Source organism: Cygnus atratus, chromosome 25 (assembly GCF_013377495.2).
Source record: "Cygnus atratus isolate AKBS03 ecotype Queensland, Australia chromosome 25, CAtr_DNAZoo_HiC_assembly, whole genome shotgun sequence".
Classification (NCBI taxonomy): domain Eukaryota; kingdom Metazoa; phylum Chordata; class Aves; order Anseriformes; family Anatidae; genus Cygnus; species Cygnus atratus.
Window position 1 is genome coordinate 2,922,361 of NC_066386.1, and position 14,543 is coordinate 2,936,903.

The 14,543-nt window shown below is 67.2% G+C and overlaps 2 protein-coding genes across 3 annotated transcripts; one reads left to right on the top strand and one right to left on the bottom strand.

Annotated features, from left to right (window-relative positions):
- Window positions 1-106: 106 nt before the first annotated feature.
- PDK2 (pyruvate dehydrogenase kinase 2) lies at window positions 107-6,746 on the top strand. 2 transcript variants are annotated; one of them, XM_035568496.1, is made up of 11 exons: window positions 107-224; window positions 1,490-1,631; window positions 3,035-3,106; window positions 3,297-3,481; window positions 4,168-4,257; window positions 4,579-4,656; window positions 4,765-4,841; window positions 4,918-5,016; window positions 5,092-5,214; window positions 6,186-6,299; window positions 6,406-6,746. In XM_035568496.1, the coding sequence occupies exons 1-11, from the start codon at window positions 107-109 to the stop codon at window positions 6,544-6,546; spliced, it is 1,239 nt and encodes a 412-aa protein (XP_035424389.1). In that variant the 3' UTR covers window positions 6,547-6,746. The 2 variants fall into 2 exon arrangements, with proteins under 2 accessions (XP_035424389.1, XP_035424390.1); XM_035568497.1 differs by having other exon boundaries at window positions 5,092-5,199.
- A 1,028-nt stretch (window positions 6,747-7,774) lies between these two features.
- On the bottom strand, window positions 7,775-12,741 carry SAMD14 (sterile alpha motif domain containing 14). Its single transcript, XM_050715547.1, has 9 exons — window positions 12,699-12,741; window positions 11,199-11,335; window positions 10,675-10,969; window positions 10,503-10,590; window positions 9,834-9,908; window positions 9,585-9,741; window positions 8,856-8,969; window positions 8,620-8,775; window positions 7,775-7,930 (listed from the first exon to the last, which is right to left on the bottom strand). The coding sequence occupies exons 1-9, from the start codon at window positions 12,739-12,741 to the stop codon at window positions 7,775-7,777; spliced, it is 1,221 nt and encodes a 406-aa protein (XP_050571504.1).
- Between the last annotated feature and the right edge of the window lie 1,802 nt (window positions 12,742-14,543).

Below are 14,543 nucleotides of genomic sequence, written 5' to 3' on the forward strand. Positions count from 1 at the left end.
GGGGGGCGTGGCGCGGGGGCGTGGCGCGGGAAAGGGGGGGCGCGGGCGCGGGGCCGCAGGGTGGGGGCGCGGCGGGGCCGGGGCCGGGGGCGGCGGGGGGGGCGCCATGCGGCTGCTGCGGTGCCTGCGGAAGCGGGCGGCCCTGGCCGGGGTGCCCACCTACATCGAGCACTTCAGCAAGTTCTCGCCCTCGCCGCTCTCCATGAAGCAGTTCCTGGACTTCGGTAAATACCCCCCCGGCGGGTGCCCCCCCCTTCCCCCCTTTTGTCCCCCTCTCTCCGTTGTTGCCCCCCCCCCCCCCCCGTGTACCCCCGGACCGGGCAGTACCGGAACCCCCCCCCCCCGAAAATAGCCGGCTCTGTTCTCCCCTCCCCGGTAAACACCCGGTGTCCCGCCTCCCGCCTCCCCCCACCTCCCGTAGTAACCGCCCACCCCTTAGTTACCGCCCCCCCCCCCCGGGGAGCACCCCCCTAGGGTAGGAGATAGCCGGGCCGGGGGGGCTGCCCCTGGAGAGGGACCCCCGTAGTGTTAGGGTACGGGAAAACGTGCCCTCTCCCCCTCTCCTCCCGGTGCTAGGGTGTCCGGTTGTTATTTTTGGGGGGTGTCCCTGCGTGCACCCTCATCTAGGATAGTAAGAATTACCCCCCCCCCCTCCTGGGAAATACCCCCCCGGGTAAAAAGCTGGGCTGGGAAAATGCTGTCCTGATGTGCCCCCACCTGGGGGGGGGTCCTGCCCCCTGTGACCCCCCCCAACCCCCCTTAGTTAAAGCCCCCCCCCACTATTCCAGCCCTTCCTTGTCCTGCCCCCCCCACCCCCCCCCCGGGTACACACCAGGCCCTGGGGGATCCCCTCCCGCCATCCCCAGCTCCCCAGGGGATGCCATGGTGTCCCCCCCCCCGTGATGCTCCCCAGGGAAGCAGGGTGGCCCCACCTGTCTCTCTGTCTCTGTCACCCTCTGCCCCCCCCCGCACGGTTAATGTCAGGGCTATATTTATTTGCGTCCCCCCCGCCTCGTCCCTCCTGTAGCTGGTGGCTGCACCCTGGGGTCCTCTGGTTCTGCTTTGGCCCCCCCCCAGGTCCCCCTGGGCTTCAGCCCCATCCCATGGTCCCCCCCCCTTTCCCCAGGATGTTTTCCCCCCCCCTTCATGGACCCCTCTGTGTCCCCACCAGGCTTTGTGCCACCTCCTGGCTGGGGACACAGCCACCTGGGGACACTAGTGCCACCACTGGGCGAACCCTCCCAGACACGGGACAAGGCGCTTCCAGCCCCAGCCTGCTCTATACTGGTCATACTGGTCCGTACTGGTCGCCCAGCCTGCTGAGCCCTGCCCCGTCCCGGTGCCCTCAACCCCTTTAGGGTCTTCCTTGAAATAAAATCAGGGCCCTGCTCCAGTCCCCCCAGTTCCTGCTGACGGAGGGGGTGAAGCCCACCGTGGGGCTTGTTGGGGGGGGTCCACTGGGGCTCACCCCCCTGCCCGCCCCCCCCAGGCTCCAGCAATGCCTGCGAGAAGACCTCCTTCGCCTTCCTGCGGCAGGAGCTGCCCGTCCGCCTCTCCAACATCATGAAGGAGATCAACCTGCTGCCCGACCGCGTCCTGCGCACCCCCTCCGTGCAGCTGGTGCAGAGCTGGTGAGCGGGGACACCCCCGGGGGGGGGGGGACGCCACCCCCCCTGCCACCCCCTGCCACCACCCAGCCTGCTGGCATCGCGGGGAGGTCCCCCCGCTGTCACCGTGCTGGTGGGCGTCCCACCGCCGTCACCGGGGGTGCCACCACGGGTCCTACTGCTGCTAGCGTGGGTGCCACCATGGGTCCTACTATTGTCACCAAGCTCCAATCATTGTCACCAAGCTCCAAGCATTGTCACCAAGGTCCCACCATCGTCACCCAGAGGGGTCCCACTGCCATCACCTGCCTGGGTGCCACCACAGGTCCCAGCACTGCCACTGTGGGTCCCACCGTTGTCACCATGGGTCCCACCACTGCTACCGCCAAAGGTCCCACCATTATCCCCTAGCTCCTGCCATTGTCACCACGGGTCCTACTGTTGTCACCGTGGGTCCCACTGTTGTCCCTGAGCTCCCACCATTGTCACCCCAGGTCCCACCAATGTCACCGAGGTCCCACCGCTGTCACCCAGAGGGATCCCACTGCCACCACCTGCCTGAGTGCCACCGTGGGTCCCACCATTGTCACCATGGGTCCCACCACAGGTCCCACCATTGTCCCCAGGCTCCCACCATTGTCACCCCAGGTCCCACCACTGTCCCCAAGCTCCCACTGCTGTCACCCGGAGGGATCCCGGTGCCACCACCTGCCTGAGTGCCAACACTGGTCCCGGTGCCACCAGCTCTCGTCCCCAGCAGATTCAGAGGGCGCTGCTGGGGGGGGGCAGGGGGGTGGCACGGGGACGAGGACAGGACACGGGCGTCCCACGGGGCAGCACTCAGCTCTCGCCCTTTGGTGACAAGGGCTGCTGGCCAGCTTGGGGACACGCCACCTGCTGCCAGCACGGGGCGGGGGGGTCCCCAGTCCCGCCGCAGCCTCCTGCCCCCTGAAAGGGCCAAGCCAGCCCTGGTGGCCGTGGCGGGGGGGGGGGGTGGCATGTCCCTGGGGGTGCGGGGCAGGCTCTGGGTGTCCCTTTAAGGACCACGTCCCCCTGCCAGCTGGTGGCAGCTTGAACCTTCTCCCAGCGCGGCCACGTGACGAGCTGTTTGCGTCCCCGGCGTCCCCGTGCCAGCCCTGCGAGCTTTGGGGTGGGGGGGTGGCAGGATCAGGCCCGGCCCCTCTCCCAAAGCACATGCGTAGTGGGGGGGACACATCGCTACGACCCTCACAACCACCCCAGGGCTGTGTCCCCACCATCCCCAGGGCCACCATGCTATGGGACAAGCATGCCCCCCCCCACCACCCAGGGTGGCTTCGTGGGGCAGCGTGCGCTCCGGGGGGGTGCTGAGCCCCTCACCCTGCAGTGGGGAACCCCGGTGCCCTCAATTTGGGGGGGTGCTGGGGGGTGACCGGTTCCTTCCCCAGGTACGTGCAGAGCCTGCTGGACATCATGGAGTTCCACGACAGGGACCCCGAGGACCAGGCCACCCTGGGGCAGTAAGTGTGGGGTGACAGCCCCGGTGTCCCCTCCCCTTGTCACCTCTGGCACAGCTGCCTCCGGGGCCGCCACCGGATTCCACGTCGGGTTTTCCCTGGTGCCTCCCATCCCTGGGAAAACCCGGCCTGGATCATGGCTGTGCCCGGACCGGGTGCCCCAGCCCTGTCCCCCCCTCCCTGTCCCCGGCAGGTTCACCGACGCCCTGGTCACCATCCGCAACCGGCACAACGACGTGGTGCCCACCATGGCGCAGGGCGTCATCGAGTACAAGGACGCCTACGGGGACGACCCCGTGTCCAACCAGAACATCCAGTACTTCCTCGACCGCTTCTACCTGAGCCGCATCTCCATCCGCATGCTCATCAACCAGCACAGTGAGGGTCCTGCCGGGTCCCCACCGCCACCCTCCGGGTCCCCACTGCCACCCCCGGGTCCCCACCGCCACCCCCGGGGTCCCCTCGGTGCCCCGAGCGCCGCCGGTCTCACCCTGCGTTGAGCATCCCATCGGCGGTCCCGAGCATCCCATAATCAGTCCCAATCATCCCACCATCAGTCCCAAGTGTCCTGCTCCTGCCCCCATTGTCCCCATCAGCTCTGGGTGTCCCTGTCCTGTCCTGGGCACGCTGCCAGCGCTGGGTGTCCCCTGTCACCCCCGGTGCGACCCCTGCCCCGAGCGTCCCCACCAACCCTGGGCATCCTGCTTGTGTCCTCAGCATCACCTTGTCCCTGGTGTCCCCAGCAGTCCCGAGCATCCTGCTCCTGCTCTGGGTGTCCCTATTGTCCCCGGGTGTCCCCACCAGCCCAAGGTGTCCCCATCATCCCCAGTGCCTGCACACCTCGGCTGCCCCACATCCCCCCCCTGCACACGTCCCTGTCCCCTGTGTGCCCGCCCTGCCCCTGCGCCCATCCCTGTCCCCATGTCACCCACCACAAGGGGTCGTGAGGGACCCAAAACCCGGCCTTGGGCACAGCTGGGGGTGGGGGGGCACCGATCTGGGGGTCTTGGTGGGGTTGTATGGGGGTCCCCAGTGCTAACACCCCCCCCTCCGCACCTCCCCAGCGCTGCTCTTTGACGGCAGCACCAACCCGGCGCACCCCAAGCACATCGGGAGCATCGACCCTCACTGCAGCGTGGCCAACGTGGTGAGAGGTCTGTGGGGCCGGGGGGGTCGGCTCCCACCCCGACAGGGGGGGCACGGCATCAGGGAGGGGATTTGGGGGGGGGGGGGAGGGTTCAGTCCTTTAAAGTCCTCCTGATCTTCTCCTTGCTCCGGGAGCTTCCAGTCCGGGAGCCATCTGCGTCATGAGCTGGGCAAGCCTCAGCCAAGGGGTGCCTCTGTGTTTTGGGGTCACCCCAGCAGATTGTGGGGTCCCTAAAAGTGCAAAATATTTTGGGGGGTGGGGAAAAGGGGGGCCCCAAAGCCTTGGTGCCGGGCACGCTGACCCTTCCTCCTCGCCCCCCCCCTTGCAGATGCCTACAACATGGCCAAGCTGCTGTGCGACAAGTACTACATGGCCTCGCCCGACCTCGAGATCGAGGAGGTGAACGGTGAGGCTCGGGGGGGGGTCCCCGCTATGGGGTCGGGGGAGGGGGAGGGAGGATGTCGGGAGGCTCGTTCGGGGCTGGGGAGGCCACCGACGGCGCTGTGCCCCGCAGCGAGCAGCCCCCAGCAGCCCATCAGCATCGTCTACGTCCCCTCGCATCTCTACCACATGCTCTTCGAGCTCTTCAAGGTAACGCTGCGGACCCCAATGACTGGGGAGGGTGGGGGGGACATTTTGTGGGGTCCCTAAAACTCCTCGCCCCCAGAACGCCATGCGAGCCACCGTGGAGAGCCACGAGAACAGCCCGCGGCTACCGGCCATCAGGGTGATGGTGGCCCTGGGCCAGGAGGACCTCTCCATCAAGGTGGGTGACCGGCCCCCCCGGGGGACATGGGGGGGCGTCTGCCACCCCCTGACACCCCCCTGTCCCCCCCTGCAGATGAGTGACCGCGGCATGGGCGTCCCCCTGCGCAAGATCGAGCGGCTCTTCAGCTACATGTACTCCACCGCTCCCACCCCGCAGCTGGGCACCGGGGGGGCCCCCCTGGTAGGTGCCCCCCTGGTACGTGCCGCGGGGTCCCGGTGCGGTGCTGGGAGGGGGTGCGGGGGGGTTTGGGGTGGTTTTGGGGACGTTTGGGGGTAGTGTGGGGTTGTTTGGGGGTGCTTGGGGGGTGACACGGGGGCATTTGGGGGTGCCTGGGGGGTTGTTGGAGGGAGTCTGGGGGGGCGTGGGGGGTGTAGGGGCAGCATGGGGGGGTTGCAAGTAACATGGTGACATTTGGGGTGGTGTCGGGACGTTTGGGGGTGGCGCGGGGGGGGTTGGGGTGGCGTGGGGATGTTTGGGGGTGCTTGGAGGCAGCACGGGGGCATTTGGGGGCACTTGGGGGGTGTTGGAGGGGGTTTGGGGGGATGGGGACATTTAGAGGTGGTGTGGGGATGTTTGGGGGTGGTGTGGGGGGCTTGGGGTTGGTGTGGGGACACGTAGGGGTGCTCAGGGTTAGCACAGGGACATTTAGGGGGTGCCTGGGGTGGAATGAGCAGGTTTAGGTTGGTAGGGGGGCACTTTGGGGTGCTCGGCTGTAACATGGGGACATTTCGGGTTGGTATAGGGATATTTTGGGGGTGGTATGGTGGGGTATGGGTTGGTGTGAGGACATTTTTGGGTACCTGGAGGAGCACGGGGATGTTTTGGGGTGCTTTAGGCGGCATGGGGACATTTGGGGTTAACATGGGGAAATTTTGGGGTGCCTAGAATGGCACGGGGACATTTGAAAGTGCTTGGGGGTGACATGGGGACACTTGGGGTTGACATGGGGACATTTTCGGGTACCTGGAATAGCATGGAGACATTTGGAGGTGCTTGGGGGTGACATGGGGACACTTGGGGTTGGCACGGGGATGTTTTTGGGTGGCATGGTAGTGCCCGGAGGTGCCACATGGACACTGGTGGGTGCGCGTAGCGCTACTTGGGGTGGCGTGGGGAGATTTGGGGGCTCCCTGGGGTGCCGACCCCATAACCCCCCCAAACCCCAGGCCGGCTTTGGCTACGGGCTGCCCATCTCCCGCCTCTACGCCAAGTACTTCCAGGGGGACCTGCAGCTCTTCTCCATGGAGGGCTTCGGCACCGACGCCGTCATCTACCTAAAGGTGGGGTCCTTCCCCGTCCCCTTCTCCCGGGAGGGAACGGGGGGGGGGTCCCAGGGTTTCGGGGGGTGGCTCGGGGCCGTTCCCCATCCCCCGGCTGTCCCCACAGGCTCTGTCCACGGACTCGGTGGAGCGGCTGCCGGTGTACAACAAGTCGGCGTGGCGGCACTACCAGGCCAGCCAGGAGGCCGGGGACTGGTGCGTGCCCAGCACCGAGCCCAAGAACACCTCCACCTACCGAGTGCCCTAGGCGGGGGGGGGGGCTCTGCTGGGACCCCCCCCAGCCTTGGTGGCACTTAGGTATGGGGCTGGGGGTTGGCCACCCCCAGCACCCCCATCCCAGGGAGGGCACAACCCCATGGGGGCAGCGAGGGACTGCCCCCCACCCTCCCAGTATGACCAGTAGCACTTTGCTGCCCCCCCCCCCCCAGCCATTACAGGGTGGGGGGAGCGGGTCAGAGCCCCCCCCAGCTCCCTGTGCCGTCCCTGGCATTGCACTACTGAGCTGTCCTCACCCCCGTGTGTACCCCCCCACACCCCGTGCACCCCATAGGGTTGCCCCCCCCCCCACATAGGGTTGCCCACCCCCCCATAGGGTTTTCCCCCCCCAGGCATGCTCTGACCTGCTCGGGAATCTGTCCCCCCTCCTCCTCCCCACGCTGTCAGTAAATCGGATGTTGACTGAGCGCCTGTGGTGGCTTTTTGGGGCCCTGGGACCCCCCCCACTTCATGTTCCCCCCTCCATGGCAGTCCCTTTTCCTGCTCCGTGCCTCAGTTTACCCCTTGGGCTTGGGAAGAGGCTGCTGCCTGGTGGCACCCGGGGACTTGGGGACGGTGGTGGCACTTAGGGAGCAAGAGACAGGTTTGGGGGCTGGAGCCATGTTCCATGTCCGTGTCCCCCCACCAGCACAGCCAACCCCTCCCCGCCTGGTCCCCCACATCCCAGTCAGGCTCGCACTGGTTTGCACTGGCCCTTGATACCCTTTTATTTCCTGGGGTGCCCCCGTGCTAGGAGGCTTTTACCTGGGGGGGCTGGGGGTGGGAGGGGTGGGGGTCAGCATTCGCTTACTGCACCCTGACTGGGGGTGCGTGTGTCCGGGGGGGTCAGGCCATGCACTGTCCTCAGCTGGTGCTGCACCATACCGGGGTGGATTTGGGGGGGCAGCTGTGACCCCCCACACACGTTGGACCCCTTGGGGTGGGGGGCAGCCAGGGTTGGGGAGGGGGTATGAGGTTTGGAGGGGGGGTCCAATGTGCTGTTTGCATCCGGAATAGGGGCCTGGGGGGGGGGGCCCAGTCTGTGCCCATGGGGTGCAGGTGGGGGGGGGACACGCAGAGGGGGGACACGTGTGCTGCTCCGTGCCCGTCTCAGCCTGGCACTGCGGTCCCTTCGCCACCGCCGCGTGTCCGGGGCCAGGCACCCCCCAGGGAGGGCAGTGGGCAGGGGAGGGGGATGTGGGGGCGCTCCCAGCCCCCCCCTAGCTCCGCCGCTGCTCCTGGTCCTTCTTCTTCTGCTTCTCCCGCTGCTTCTCTGCCTTCTCCTGGGCCTTGCGCTCCTTCTCCACGGCCAGGCTCAGCTCCTTCAGCTTCCTCTTGAGCACGGCGCGGTCCTGAGAGCTGCCCACCCCCAGCGCCTGCCGGCACACCGGCTGCTGCCAGGGGGCCCACACCCCAGGTCTTGGGGTGCCTGAACCCCCCCCAGGCTATGCACCAGCCCCATGGGGACCTAGAACTCAGTGTGTTGGGCTACCTGGAGTCTCCCCCTGCCCTGTGGAGCAGTGTATTGGGGTAAGTAGAACCTGTTGTCCCTTGATGAGCACATTGGTAGATGTAGAACCTACTCACATCTGTCCCATGGAGTGGCCTGTTGGGTTACCTAGAGCCTGTTGTCCTTTGATGGAGCCATTGCAATACCTAGAACCCACCCAGACCTCCTACCCCACGGTGCAGCCTGTTGGGGTACTTGGAACCCAACCAAATGTGCCCTATTGGGGGATCTAGAACCCAGCTAGACCTCCTACCCCGCAGAGCTGTCCAATGGGGTACTTGGAACCCAACCAAACGTTCCCCATTGGGGGATCTAGAACCCGCCCAGACCTCCTGCCCCATTGAGCCTCCTGTTGGGTTACCTAGAGCCTGTTATCCTCTGGCATGGCAGTTAGGGTACCTAGAACACACAAAGTTCCTGCCCCTTGGAGCACCCTGTTGGGATACCTAGACCCTCTTTGCCCTGTGCCTGAGCCCACGGGGGCACCTAGAACCCCCTGCGCCCCAGCAGGCCCCCACCCAGGGACAGAGATTGTCACCCCCAGTCCCCCCCTACCTTGAGCTTGGCGCCATCGAGGTGCAGGAGCCGGGGGCCATCGACACCGTGGGCCGAGAACTCTTCCACGTACTGCTCCAGGTTGAGGCTCTCCAGCCACTGCCCAACCTGCTGGCACGTCCAGCCCGCGGCAGCACCGAGGGGCTCGTCCAGGAACTGGGGGCAGGAGACAGGCGTTAGCGAGGGACGCACGACGCCAACCTCATGCCCCCCACCCTGCACCCTGGGGGTCTCACCTCATCCGAGGACTGCGACAGCGTGTGGTAGGGGTAGGAGCACTTGGTGGCGGCAGGGCCGGGCAGGCGCGGGCTGGAGCTGGGCGGCGGGGAGTCGTCGCTCAGCGTCGAGTCCTGTGGCAGCGGGAGGAGCGAGGGCTGGTGCCCCCAGAGCAGCCTGCAGCCCCCCCGGCCCCCTTCTTGTCCTCCCCACAGGGCTCTGACACCCTAGGTGGCTACCAGACCCTATAGGGCTTTGACACCCTAATAGCTATCTTGACCCTACTGGGCTTTGATCCCCCTCCCTACAGCTACCCAACCCTATGGGTCTCTCATCCTCCCCCCAAAACTGTTTTGACTCTACAGGGTTTTGATCCCCTCCCCTAGAGTTAGCTTGACTTTATGAAGCTTTGACTCCCCCCATAACTTTCTTGATTCTGTAGGGCTTTGAGCCACTCTTCTATCATTATGATAGAAAATCATAGAAAGCCCCTTATGGGGCTTTGATCCCCTTGTCTGTAGCCACACAACCCTATAGATTTGACCCCCTCCCCTATAGTTATCTTGACCCTATGGGGCTTTGTCCCTGTAGCTACCCAAACCCAAAAGGGCTTTGACCTCTTCCCCTATAGTGACCTCACCCATAGAAGCACTGACCTTCCCTACAGCATCCTGGCCCTATAGGACTCCCGTGCTCCCCCCCATGCCCATCTGCCCCAACAGGGGGGTTGGAGACCCCCGGGCACTGACCTGGGAGGCGGATTTGGCGGGGCTGAGCCCCTCGTGCCGGGGGGAGCCAGCGGGCGACGCGGAGCCGGGGGAGGCCGAGCCCCTGGCACTGTCTGAGAACCAGGAGAAGGGCAGGAAGGGGGACCCCGAGGGGCGGCCGGGGCCCTCCGATGCCTCCCTGGGGACAGAGCCATGTGTTAGGACCCCGGGGCTGCCCCCGCCCGCTGCAGGGGGCCCAGCAGCCCCCCATGCCAGGGAGGGGACCCCCACCTGCTGCCCATGGACAGGCGGTTGCTGCCCTTCTCCTTGCGGCTCTTGCTGGAGGACGCCCGGCGGAGGGTCACCCTGTGCGGGGGGAGTGGGGTGGAGAGATGGGTGCCCTGGTGGCCGTGCTCCCCCCCAGCCCCCCAGCCCTCACTCCCTCTGTCTCCATCCATCCATATGCAGGGAACCCTCCTTCCATCCTTCTTCAGGGAACCCTCCATCCATCTATCCCATCCATCCATCCATCCCATCCCAGCATCCATCCATCCATCTTCAGGAAACCCTTCTTCCATCTGTCTTCAGGAAACCGTCCTTCCATCCATCCCAGCATCCATCCATCCATCTTCAGGGAACCCTCCCATCCATCCATCCATCCATCCATCCATCTTCAGGGAGCTCTCCTTCCATCCATCCATCCATCCGTCTGTCCATCTGTCCATCCCATCATCCATCCACCTCCAGAAAACCCTCCCATCTTCAGCCTCATCCACCCATCATCTTCACAGAACTCTCTGTCCATCCGCCAGTCTCTACAGAGACCCCTTCACCTTCCTGTCCCTCCAGGCCCCTCTCCATCTATCCCCCCACCTTTCCCTTGCCCCTCACTCCCCTGTCCACCTGTCTGTCCTGCGTCCACCCCTCCCCACCCACTGCCCCCCCAGGACTGGGGCTCACCCCAAATCCAAGAACTTCCTCCGCGTCTTCTTATCCAGCCCCACGGTGGGGCTGGCTGGCTCGGGGGGGCTCATGTCTCTGCTGTCGTCTGTGGGATGAGGATGGGGGTGTCACCCAGCACCCCCTGCCTGGGGTTGCCTTTGGGGGGGGGATTTGAAGGGGGGGGGCTCACCTTCGCTGTGCCGCTGGGGCCGTGCGTCACGGCGGGCGAAGCCGGGCGAGCTGTCAGAGCTGTGGCAGGATTTGGGCGAGGGGGTGCCCGCCAGCCCCTCCTGGGACGAGGTGTTGGTGAGGGGCCGGTAGCGGCTGAGGGGGGGCGAGGGGGCCGGGGGGGACTCCCCCAGCGCCCTCCTCACCGCCCCCGCCTCGAAGGAGAACTCGGCGCCACGGGAGAAGGGCGAAGGGGCCAAGAGCGGCGGCGTGGCAGGGGGCGAGCAGCCGGGGGCCACAGGGCTGCCCTCGGCTCCCTGGGGAGGGGGGCGGAGGTGGGGGGGGCACATGGCACGGGGGTGTCAAATCCCTGTGCCCCCCCTCGTCCTCGCCCTCTGGGGGCTGTCCAAATCCCCCCGCCGGGGTTGTCCCCTGCTTGTTCCTCCCCCTCCACCCCTTCCCCAAATTCCTCCCAGGGGGTCTGGTGTGCCCCCCATCCCCTCGCCCCCCCCCCCCCCCCCCGGGTGCTCTCCCCGGGGGTCTCACCGCCGCGTCGAGCCCCTCCTCGCCCTCGGTGGAGCTGGCGCTGTCTCGCAGGCGGGAGCGGGAGGGTCGGTGCCGGCGGCCCTTGGCTAGGAGCCGGGCTCGAGCCTTCTGCAAGCTGCTGTCCAGGCGCGGCGTCTCTGGAACCACAGCGGTAAAATCTGGGGGTGAAAGAGAGACCGGGGCAGAGAGAGACAGACGGACGGACAGACGGACGGACAGACGGATGGGGAGATAGATGGGGAGATGGGATGGGTCGGGGGCACGGATAGGGATAGGTAGGGGAAAGGGGATGGGGATGGAGGGATGGACACGGACAGGGAGAGCGGTGGACAAAGGGATGGGTAGGGGTGAGGAGGTGGGAGGGAGACGGACGGAAAGACGGACGGACAGGGGATAGGGACGGGTAGGGGTAGGGAAAGGAAGATAGGGATGGATGAACAGCCAGACAGGAGATAGGGACAGAGGGAGGGGTAGGGAAAGGAAGATGGAGATGGACAGACAGACAGGTAGGGACAGATGGAGAGGTAGGGAAAGGAAGAAGGGGATGGATGGATGGACAGACAGACAGACGGGTACAAGAAGATGGGAGAGAGGGAGGGAGGGACAGATGGACGTGTAGGATCAGGGAATATGGGGATGGACAGACGGACGGACAGGTAGGGACAAGACAGGTGGGTGAACAGATGGGTGGGGAGGGACAGGGGGATTCAGGAGGGAGGGATGGGGAAGGACAGAAGGGGGGGGTGGCAGAGCAGCAGAGGGACAGACGGACAGGGACAGACAGACGGGTGGTCAGGAAGAGAAGGCCAGCCCGGGGACAGAGAGGGGACAGAGGGACAACGGGACACGGGGACAGGGCAGGGGAAGCGCGGGACCGGCAGGACCCCGGAGGAGAGGGCAGGGGGAGAGGGGAGCGTTGGGGACACGGGGACAGGGGGCACCCCAGCGGGGTGGGACGGGGACAGAGGGACAGAGAGAAGTGTTCAGAGGTGCCCGGAGCAGGGAGCGGAGCTGCGGGGTGTCCCTGGGGACAGAGCGTCCCCGTCACCCAGGCCTGGCCCCGCTTGGGGACACAGCCTGCATGGGGCCACCCCACATCCGAGGGGCCAAGTGCCACCACCCGCTCCGCTGTGCCCCGACCCCGGGGGTGGGTGGCTCAGGGCAGTGTCCCCTGGTTGTCCCCATGCCGTGTGCCCCATGCGTGTCCCCATGTCCTCATCCAGGTGGTCCTGTGCGTGTCCCCAGGCCCATGTGTCTGTGTGCCCTATACACGTCCCTGTGTCCCTGTGTCCCCCCGTCCCCGTGCCCCCCCCTGCCCACAAGCACGTCCCTGCACGCCCCCCACATGTCCCTGCTGTCCCCGTGTCCAACCCCACAGGTGACCCCCCCCCAAAAAAGGTGACCCCATCACCACCAGAACACCAAGAGGGTGCAGAGGGGGGGCAGCAAGGTCAGCACCCCCCCCGGGTGCTGCCCCCCCCAGCCCCCCCAGGGACTCACCGAAAACCTCATCCTCCGCGTCCTGCAGCTTGGAGACCGACATGGTGGGGCAGGGCTGGGGGCGCAGGGGGCAGTCAGGGACCGGGGGGGGGGGGGAGCATTTTGGGGGGGGGAGGTACTGAGGCCAGTTGTTACAGGGCGGTCAGGAAGGGGTTAAATCCCCCCCGATGTTTGGGGGTCTCTCGGTGTGGGGGGGCTGCTCATGCTTTGGTGGCTCCACTGGGGGGGTGAGGGGGGGGTAGATCCCAGCCCAGATACCCCACCACCACCCCCCGATGCCCCTCCCTGCCCCCAGGGAGGCCAGTCGGGGGGGGGGGGGTGATACTGGGGGGGCTGTACCCGGGGTGTGGTGGTGCCGGGGGGTCTGTACCGGGGGGAGCTGTCCCGGGCGGGGCTCTACCTGGGGGGGCGGGGGGGTGGCTGTACTGGGGATGGAGGCTGCACCAGGGGGGCTGTACCGGGGATGGGGTGGTACCGGGGGGGCTGTACCGGGGATGCTATCCCGGGGGGTTGTCCCGGGGGGGGCTGTACCGGGGATTGGGCGGTACCCGGGATGCTGCCCCGGGGATGCTGTCCCGGGGGGGCAGTCCCAGGGGGGCTGCACCGGGGATGGGGTGGTACCGGGGGGGCTGTCCCGGGATGTTCCCTCCCGGGGGTTCCGCCCTGGCCCCCCCCCCCTTGCCCCCCCCCCCCCCCCCCACTCACCCGCGCTCCTCGGGCATCCTGGGCGCCTCCCGCCGCCGGGCCCGCGGCCGAGCCGGGCCGAGCCGGACCGGGCCAGGGGCGCTGGGGAACCGAACCGGGCCGGGCCGAGCCGGGTCGGGGGCCGGGGGGGGGGGGGGGATGGGGAGGGGGGGGGAGCGGGGGGGGACAGGAACCCGGAAGCGGCTGGGGGAGGGGAGGGGGGGGTTGGGATCCGCCGCCCCGCCCCGCCCCGCCCCGCCCGGTCCGACCCGGCTCGGTTCGGATCGGTTCGGCCCGGCCCGGCCCGGCTCGGTTCAGCTCGGATCGGCCCGGCCCGGCCCGGCTCGGTTCAGCCCGGTTCAGCCGGTGCGCAGCGCGTGGTGCTGAACGGACAGCGCCCGGGGGCCCGCCCGCGGGCACGCGCACGGCCCGGGCACGCGCGCACACGCAGCCCCCCCCCCCCGCCCCCCACCCCTCCCTCCCGTCCTCCCTTACCCCTGGGAATGCGAAAGGCCCCCAGTGCCCCGCCCCTCCCAGTGCTCCCAGTGCTCCCAGTGCCTCCAGCCCTCCCAGTGCCCCCAGTGCCCCCCACCACTCCCAGTCCTCCCAGTGCCCCCACCCCTCCCAGTGCCTCCCATCCCTCCCAGTGCCTCCACCCCTCCCAGTGCCCCCAGTGTTCCCAGTCCTCCCAGTGCCTCTACCCCTCCTAGTGTTCCCATCCATCCCAGTGCCCGCACCCTTCCCAGTCCTCCCAGTGCCTCCCACCACTCCCAGTGCTTCCACCCCTCCCAGTGCCCCCGTCCCTCCCAGTGCCCCCATCCCTCCCAGTACCCCCCACCATTCCCAGCACCCCCCACCCCTCCCATCCCTCCCAGTACCCCCCACCATTCCCAGTACCCCCCACCCCTCCCAGTCCTCCCAGTACCCCCACCACTCCCAGTTCTCCCAGTGCCTCCCACCACTCCCTGTCCTCCCAGTGTCTCCATCAATCCCAGTGCCCCCATCCCTCCCAGTACCCCCACCTCTCCCAGTTCTCCCAGTGCCTCCCACCACTCCCTGTCCTCCCAGTGTCTCCATCAATCCCAGTGCCCCCATCCCTCCCAGTACCCCCCACCACTCCCAGTGACCCCCCAGTCCTCCCAGTGCCCTCATCCCTCCCAG

Excerpts from the sequence above, each read along its gene's own strand:
- SAMD14 (XM_050715547.1), bottom strand. The coding sequence starts at position 12,741 with ATGTCGGTCTCCAAGCTGCAGGACGCGGAGGATGAGGTTTTCG. Across the intron at positions 10,970-11,198 it reads AGGAGGGGCTCGACGCGGCG|GGAGCCGAGGGCAGCCCTGT; the intron begins GTGAGACCCCCG and ends CCCCCTCCCCAG. Across the intron at positions 10,591-10,674 it reads GCCCCAGCGGCACAGCGAAG|ACGACAGCAGAGACATGAGC; the intron begins GTGAGCCCCCCC and ends CTCATCCCACAG.
- PDK2 (XM_035568496.1), top strand. The coding sequence starts at position 107 with ATGCGGCTGCTGCGGTGCCTGCGGAAGCGGGCGGCCCTGGCCGGGGTG. Across the intron at positions 5,017-5,091 it reads AGGAGGACCTCTCCATCAAG|ATGAGTGACCGCGGCATGGG; the intron begins GTGGGTGACCGG and ends CCCCCCCTGCAG. Across the intron at positions 5,215-6,185 it reads CCCTGGTAGGTGCCCCCCTG|GCCGGCTTTGGCTACGGGCT; the intron begins GTACGTGCCGCG and ends CCCAAACCCCAG.